Source organism: Budorcas taxicolor, chromosome 11 (genome assembly GCF_023091745.1).
Source record: "Budorcas taxicolor isolate Tak-1 chromosome 11, Takin1.1, whole genome shotgun sequence".
NCBI lineage: Eukaryota > Metazoa > Chordata > Mammalia > Artiodactyla > Bovidae > Budorcas > Budorcas taxicolor.
Genome location: NC_068920.1, coordinates 49,016,351 through 49,025,078, shown reverse-complemented (window position 1 = coordinate 49,025,078; position 8,728 = coordinate 49,016,351). Strand labels below are relative to the sequence as shown.

At 39.7% G+C, this 8,728-nt stretch overlaps 1 protein-coding gene across 1 annotated transcript; it reads left to right on the top strand.

Annotated features, from left to right (window-relative positions):
- Positions 1 to 792: 792 nt before the first annotated feature.
- SRSF3 (serine and arginine rich splicing factor 3) lies at positions 793 to 8,311 on the top strand. Its single transcript, XM_052647538.1, has 6 exons — positions 793 to 899; positions 2,633 to 2,840; positions 4,128 to 4,262; positions 6,409 to 6,447; positions 6,654 to 6,740; positions 6,916 to 8,311. Exons 2-6 carry the CDS (start codon positions 2,635 to 2,637, stop codon positions 6,941 to 6,943), a joined length of 495 nt encoding a protein of 164 aa, XP_052503498.1. The 5' UTR covers positions 793 to 899; positions 2,633 to 2,634; the 3' UTR covers positions 6,944 to 8,311.
- The last annotated feature ends 417 nt before the right edge of the window (positions 8,312 to 8,728 follow it).

Sequence of the window (8,728 nt, the reverse complement as noted above, 5' to 3'; positions counted from 1 at the left end):
CCCCTGCCCCCAGGCCAATACAGCAGCCTTTGCTAGGAGAAAGGATAGCACTCGTTCGGAGCCCTGAATTTAAATTCACTCTTCCTCAGGAACTTCTACTTTTATTTGTTAAATGTGGTAGTTTCCAGATGGCCTGACCAGTCTCATTTGCGTTTGCGTTGCTATTACACTTTTCAAGAGTCCGTGATAATACGCCATCGTCTCGGTCAAATCCTGCAGTTTGCGTGAGACGTGAGAATTCAGCCAGAGTTCCGCAGACTTTCTAGGCTTGGGCTTTTCTCTAACTATGGGACCCCGGTTGGCACAGTCTGGTGGCAGCTTAATCACAAAGGCTCATTGACCTTGGGAGCAATTCCGAAGTACTTTCCTAAACGTGATGGTCTTAGTTCCAGCCTAACCGCTTACGAGGATGAAGTAATTAGTGAATACTTTAATAATTATTTAATACTTTAATCTCATTAGGAGCAAAACGTTTTATCAGAGTGACAGCGCAGGTGTTCTTAAACCCCCGCCTATTTGGAGGTGAGGGAGACGGGACTGAGGATAACTTGGAAGTCAGCAACTGGGGAATTACACCTGAGGGAACTCGGGGCCTGAGACACCCCACCGCCCCCTCTACCGATAAGGCGCCAAGACCTGAGCGCGCTCCCAGCAACCGCGAGTCTCGCTGCGTTTGTAGCCACTACGTCACGGCGTTCTCCGCCTCTCATTGGGCGAGCCCATCCAATCATGTGACTCTGGTATGTCGTATAAATAGAGGCGAGGAGACGGCGGTGGTCCGCCATTTCGTGGACGCCGGGTGTGCGAGAGCATCCGGGGACGCCGGACGGGAGGGGACGGGGAAGACCTAGCCTAGGTTGTGTGGATTTGGACCTCCGCATTTCTAACCCAAGATCTCGGTAAGCGAACGACTACTAAAGGAATGAGGTGGGAAATGGGCCTTAAAGGGGCCGAAGTGGGGATAGGCCCAATGGCGGCGGCAGGCTGAGACAAAGAGACGGTGCCGCCATTTTGTGACGTTCAGCTAGGGGCTGTGGCGGGGGCTTTCGGCCCCTCGGAGATATACCCAGGCCTCAGAGTGGAGATGTTTTTAATCCTACACTGGGAACGGAGAGGCGGTGAGCCGGGAAGGGAGATTATCCGAGTCGACTCAGTAGTCGGTTGTACTCCAGGCCGCGGCTTTTCAATTTATGGCGCCTTTTTTGGGGGGGGGGGGGGGCAGCACGTTTCCTTAGGTAGCTTATCGTTTTTTCCCTTCAGGTCACTAATCAAAACTCAGCCTTTGGAACCATATTAAGTGATTTCTATGCTCACTTTCATTTTTGTTTTTTTTTTTTTCCTTAAACTTGAGTTCACTTTTTACAGTCGGGACCCAATAACTTTTTTTTTTTAAAACAGACCTTTCTTGAGCTGAATTGTTCTTGTGAGTTTTCCTGTTGATGCATGGGCCTGAAACTGGTCACTGTAAAGTTTCTGGAAAAGGGGGAAAAAACATTCCTCAGCAGTGATTTGGTCTCAGAACTCCTGGTTGCAGGGTGGGGTCACGCAATTAGGATGTGTCTGGACTGGTTTTTTTTTTTAATTGGATAAACCCAGAGTGAGAAAAAAATGGTAAAGCCCTTAAGCTGAGTTCATGGGCAGACTGCTCTTTTATGCAATGGATAACTTGCCTATAAGTTGATTAGATATTGCTTAAGTGACTCTGTAAGTATCTAAAGTTTGTAAAAATGTAAGCCCCCTGGGTGGCTTAAATTTTAAGTAACAAATGTGTTTTCTCTGAGGTGAAATTAACATAAGCTTCATTTTAAAGTGCACAATTCGGAGGTATTTAGTATGTTCACATTGTTGTACAGGTATCACCTCACTAGTTTGAACTTCTTTTATACCCAATGAAGTGACCTGTATACCGAAGCATCGATTCACCTTTTGCCCTGTCCTCTCTCCCCAAGCCCCGGTACCTACTAAAATGTTTCTGGATTTGCCCGTTTTGGATAATTCACATCCTTGGAATCGTAATATGTGCACTATTTTGTGTCTGTTATCTATAACAGTATGCTCTGACGCTTCATTTCACATTTGTAGCATTTATGGGTACTTGATTCTGGAATAATTTGGATAGTGCATTTTGCTTATCGACCTGTTGCTGGATATTTGGCTTGACACTTTTTGGCTATTGAGAATAGAGTAAGGTACATTTTTTAAAAACAGATTTTTCTTGCATTGTGAGGAGTGATGCTGGTTAACTTGACCTGTGAAGGCACATTAGTATCAGTTTTCTTGGTGATTGTCTTAAGCGAGTTTCATTTTGTTTTTGAATTTGCTTCTGAGTAGGTGATCCTACTCTTCTAGGTGAAATTAATTGAAATAGGTAAAATCCTTAGTTTCTACTTTGGTAAACACTCCTGGTGTGTTTTCTTCCCTGACGCCCCACCTCCCCCTGCCCCCCCCCCCCCCGCTTTTCAAGGAGGCTTTTTTCCCCCCTTCTTCTTTCACAATTTGTTTTGGCTTCTATGCAGTTAACAGTAACTACTGGGATAGTCCTAGCTTTTTGGGTTTTAGTATTGAGTTCTTTCCTGAATCTATTTTTCACTGTGGATTATAATATATATATATATTTTTTTTTTAATTGCAGAAATGCATCGTGATTCCTGTCCATTGGACTGTAAAGTTTATGTAGGTAATCTTGGAAACAATGGTAACAAGACTGAGTTGGAACGAGCTTTTGGCTATTATGGACCACTCCGAAGTGTGTGGGTTGCTAGAAACCCTCCCGGCTTTGCTTTTGTTGAATTTGAAGATCCCCGAGACGCAGCTGATGCTGTCCGAGAGCTAGATGGGAGGTAATTTGTTGATTAATTTAATTAATGATAGTTTATGGTGTTTTAATATTTAAAATCTCTAGGATATATGGCTTTTAGATGGCTTCTTTGCTATCTGAAATTGATGTTATTGGAAATTTACATAAAACCTTTTTTTGACAATCAAAAAAAGTGAACAATTTGTGAAGATGGGAAGTTTTTTTTATTCAGTTGGCCATTGGAGAAAATAATTTTAATGGTCAGGTTGGGTGTGTGACTTCATGTGGTTGAAACATTTTAATGTAAATCCACCACAAAGCATCAGTCATGTTGTCACCTTTGAATTGTGTCTAAATTAATTGTGGATCAATCATTCCTCTTAATGGCCACGGATTGATTGTAAGTGGATATGGTTATATGGGTTTATTGTACTATTATCTTTTTTTGATACATGTTGGAAATATTTGTTTAGGAAATGTGGATCATATAACAATATTTCCCTTTGTATTACAATATTCTCTTAGCTGACTGGTAAGTTAACACCTGAGTCTTTAACAGTGAACAGGTGTTGCCCTTCTTCCTGGCATTTGAAAACTTGGGTTTCATGAAACCAAGGAACAGAATTAAGATCCAAAAATTAAAGGGTCTGCAAGTTGACTATAAAGATACATAAAAGGTCATTTATCTAAGCAGATTACAGAAACATTTTTCTAGGGCCCCACCTCTTCCCAATCACTGTCCACATATGGTGGCTTATCTAAACTTAGTGATGTAGACCATTAATGAGTAGGTGGGATATAAAGGTCTTTTTTTTTTTTTTAATTGTTCTCAGCTACAGTTTCTTACGTTTAAACTGTTGTGTGATGATTGAAGGGAAAGGAAAATGTAAAATGTCCAGGATGCTTCTGTCCTGTTTACTGATGTTTGCTTAGAGGGAATGGGGAGGAGAGAGACCAACAAATAGTCTTTATGATTGGTAAACAGTTGCTGCAACTTCTGAAGGAAGAAGTCAAAACAGGATGTACAGATGAACTAGCTTGGGGGATGAATCTAGGTTTTCATACTTAAATTTTAACTGTTAGCATTGAGCCCAATGATCAGACTGACTAACAGCAATAAAACATACGGAAGTTGGTTTTCTTTACTAGAAAAAAGATAAGGAACTAAAACTTGCTTTGGTATTAAGGATTCTGCAGACATTCAGTTGGATTCTTTGCAAAGAAGCTGTCTATAAGAGGGGGCTTTGTATTTGTTTTTTCCTTGCTTTAATGCACATCTCTTAGAAAATTAGTTTGGCTGTTTTAAATTTACTGTTTTTTTGCCTCCTAGAACACTCTGTGGCTGCCGAGTAAGAGTGGAACTATCGAATGGTGAAAAGAGAAGTCGTAATCGTGGCCCACCTCCTTCTTGGGGTCGTCGCCCTCGAGATGATTATCGGAGGAGGAGTCCTCCACCTCGACGCAGGTACTTAGAGAGAGCGTGTTTAGAGGTGTTGGTGTAGCTAATAGGAACAGGTATCTCAAAGTTTGTTGGTGGGTTTTAACTTTGAAGAATCAGGTTTTTATGAAGCGTTTGTTGGGTGTAGTTTGGGATATGTGAGTTGTGCTGAGTGTTGGCTTTTGTCTTTAGGTCACTGTTCATGTTGGTAGTCAGTAACTTCTATCTTGGATCTGTCTTCTAGTTCATCTTCTAGTTGCATCTTTCCAAGTCTTCCCTTATACTTCAGTTTAGGCCTTTTTCCATTTCTTGACTCCATAATGACAAACATTACATTCAACTCTAGCTCTTCACAAAAATGTGTTTTCTACTGTTAGCACGATTGTAATATTTATCAAACAGGCAGCTGTTTTATTGTTACAACTGGTAAAGTAGAAATCATTCTGAAACTAAAGTCACTGACCAATAAAGGGGGCTAAAGTAATCCCAGTCATCTGTTCTTCAAACCCAAATAGGAGAGAATGCAGGTTTTTTTTATAATTGAAAATGGCATCATTCTTGGACCAGGCAGTATTGTCTGGATGCTAACTCCACATCTCCTCAAACTTCCAAAATAGTTTCTATAGGACTGAATTTACCTCTTACAGGTGAGTGAAGTCCTAGGAGATAGGAGTTCAAAATCTTGCCCCTTTTGCTGTTTTGAAAAACAAAACAACACACTGTTGCCCATCATAATAAAGAGTATTTGTTAGCTAATAGATGGTTGTACTGATGGCTTGTTTTTCATTTTTTTTTGTGCTTTTTGGTCCATCTATTAATAAAAATGAACCCCGTTACAGAGTCACCATCATGTCTCTTCTCACCACCCTCTGAGTCTGCATTAGCCAGTCAACTAGCCCTTTCAGCGTCATGTGACCAGCGCGCCCCATTCAGCTTGGCTGGTGTCGTTTCACATGACCCAGGCATGGCCAGTCGTCAGGTTGCACCGCCCTTTGGTTCCCGAGCATGCTGTTTTCTCTCAGCCTTCTCTCCAACCTTAACCAAATCGGCAGCAGCCACCTCGACCGCCCACACATTCCTGGCCAATCAGCTCAGCTGTTTATTTACCAAATGTCTTCACAACAACTACAGCAGCAGCCTTCGGCTAACAAAAAAGCAGGAAAAATCCACAACACCCCCTTCGCCAACCAACTAAATCCAACGCAACATCTGGCAAAACCTTTTCAGCAAATTCTTCCTGGCCGTCAGTCCGGCAGCCTCACCTCACCATTTCTAGCTTGTTGAAACCCAAAAACTAGTAAGTTTTTCCTGCTTATACAGTTTACTGCTGGTTAAAATAAGGAGTAAGCGGCTTAAAGTAATTCTTTTTTCTGGATCAAAGGCTGGCTGTGCATAATTGAATGGTAACGTACATATATATTGCTTGAATAAAACTTTTAAGGGTGATAGGGAACTCATAATGTAACTAGACCTTCAAGTGAAACTTATTTGCATGTGTGAGATGCCAAACTAAAAATTTTAATAACTCTAACAGATTTAGCTTTCCTTTCTAGCAAAAATTTGTTGAATCCTATCACCTTTAAATGGTTTTACTAACAGTTTTCAAAATTTTAAAATTTTGGGGGTGAAGTGGGCCAAGCTAAGGTAATTTTGATAAGTCTAAACACACTCTTAAATGTGACGATCACAAATGCAGTTCTAATGTAGCACTTAATGGCATCAATATTTACACCTAGCGCGTTTTCACAAAATTACACTATCCACCTGGTACCTAAGTCTTGTCATGGACTTACAGGTTTGCATGGGTTCCAAATACTGGTTTATGGTACTGTTTTTGGAACTACTTGTGGGACTACATTTTGGTGTGGTGTTTGGGTAGTGAAGTTAGTTTGACATGAAGTTTTGCATTGGACAGATCTGCTGTGAAGCATTCTTTGTTAAAGTGAATCCATGATTGGAATACCTGCTTTTCACTTGAGCTTTTGGTTCCTTAATCCTTCTGTGCCCTTTTTTTGTTTTGTTTTCCTTAAAAAAAATTTTATTTTTTGGACGATGGGTGCCAGTTCTTCGGCACATTCACTGGGCCCAACAGTGAGATTGAAAAGTTGGGAAATGCCTCACGCCATAAATGCTAATTGACAATTAGCCTAATTTTCCTGTTTTCTGCTTTTAGATCTCCAAGACGGAGAAGCTTCTCCCGCAGCCGGAGCAGGTAAAGTATCTTTTGGGGGCCACATTCTCAGAAGTGGGAGTGTTTGTGAAATTTCTAAGCTGTTTTCCAGATGACTCAGTTAATGGCAGTAGACACTGACTTTAGTAATGAATCAAGTAACATATAGAACTTCTAGCTTTCAAAAACTTAGACATTGTTGTGTATAATCCTGAATGGCTCGATTTTTCTTTCTCCTCTTACTTTAGGTCCCTTTCTAGAGATAGGAGAAGAGAGAGATCACTGTCCCGGGAGAGAAATCACAAGCCGTCCCGATCTTTCTCTAGGTCTCGTAGGTAAGATCTTTAATGACCTGAGCCATTTAAGAGCTTGCATACATAATATACTAAAAACAGAAATAGGTCTTTTAAACTACTAGGACAAAATGTTTGTAACTTTTAATGTAAAAATTTTTTGATGAAGTTTTCCCTGTAACTGAGATAAGATGTAACTTTTGTTTCTGTTTTTCAGCCGATCTAGGTCAAATGAAAGGAAATAGAAGACCAGTTTGCAAGAGGAGTGGTGTACAGGAAATAACTTCATTTGACAGGAGTATGTACAGAAAATTCAAGTTTTGTTTGAGACTTCATAAGCTTGGTGCATTTTTAAAATGTTTTAGCTGTTCACATTTGTTTGTCTGTTGGAACAGTGACACAAAGGTAATTCTCCTATGGTTTGAAATGGATCATATGAGGCATGTAATATCAAGAATTGTTACTTTACAATGTTCCCTTAAGCAAAATTTAATTTGCTTTGAATTTTAGTCTTGCATAGGCTGAAAATAAACCTCTTAACTCCTGCCCAGCTAAAATCGATGTTTAACATTATGGAAATAAAAACTGGCAAAAATTGAAAGGTTTTTTTTTCAACATAGCTGGGATATGGTATGCAGCTGTAGTTAAGCAGTTTTTAAAAGCTGCTGTGAACTCAAAAGCCAGCTGGAAAAATTAAAGCTGCACCCTTAAACTAGATTAGAGGTTTAAAAATCCCACTAGTCTTCACATTGGACAAAAGGTTGTCCAGTTGGTGTAGAATCTAAGAAGTTTCAAGGAAGTTAGTTTACCTTTGCTTTAGGTTGTAAGTTCCTTCTGTGATTGCTGTATATGAATACATAGCTCTTTGTAACGTTCTTTATTTGGAAATACGAGACTACTCAAGATAACAAATGTCCTGCCAGTTTAAGGGTACATTGTAGAGCTGAACTGAGTTGTGCAAGATTCTTTTTTCATGCTGTCATTTGTAATATGTTTTGTGAAAATCCTTGGGATTAAAGTTTTGGTTACAAATTGTTGTTTAACCTGAAAGCCTGTTTTTCCTTGCAAAACTAAAATCTGAGCTTGGTACCAAGTCCAGGTGTAACATTCCTATTGGAAGCCATACTTATATTTTCTTGTAAAGTGCTTTTGAAAATAAAATATAAGCATAATTGTAATAGTTGAACCCACTATTACCATAGTTCTTGTCCCACAGAAAGCAGTTGGTTACACAAATCTTATTTTTTAAGAAATACATTCGAGGCTTTTGAAGTGGAGGGACTTACTGGTTGTTCATCTAAGTGATACGTTTTTAGGAGCAGAAGCCAGTTTAAAGTCCATGATACTCAGTGACCAACGTTTTGAAGTATAGCCACCTGATACATTATAATCCAAAGTTGCCAGTAAAAAAAAAGCTTTTAATCACTAGCATGAAAACGTTCCACAGAGCTTTAAAAATTGCTTCCATTTTATATAATTTGAGGTGTTGCATGGGAATTCTAAATTGATCCATCATTATGTGAAATTCACTACATGGTTCAAATGTAACAGTGCAGAATTGAAATATGGAGGCATGCGTAATCTTCCTCTTAGATATCTAGAGGAGTTGTAATTTCAAACTTCTGTGCAATTAGATTAAATCATAATGCAACAGTCTTGTGGCTTAGTTTCCTTAAATGTGCTATTTAAAGATAGTTTCGGATTGTGCTGTACTGACTTTTCTTTAACATGAAAGACAAGTCATTGTGTTAATCTATAAGGATGTTCTATAAGAAATTCATCCTAAACAAGTTTATTTCCAGTGGTCCTTTTTAACCTTTCACAAAAGCATCAAGGGAGAAGAGTCCTGGGTGTCACAGGGGAGAACTGGTGTCAGTGGAGTTCAGTATGATCCTTGCTGGCAGAAGACATTTGTAAAACTGCTTACTTAGTACTGAGAGCTCAGGCTTTGGGCCTTCTGGCCTTTCATAATGAGCTTAACTGTTGGGATCAAGCAAGGCAAGATAGCTACTGATTTGTGGAAGTAATTT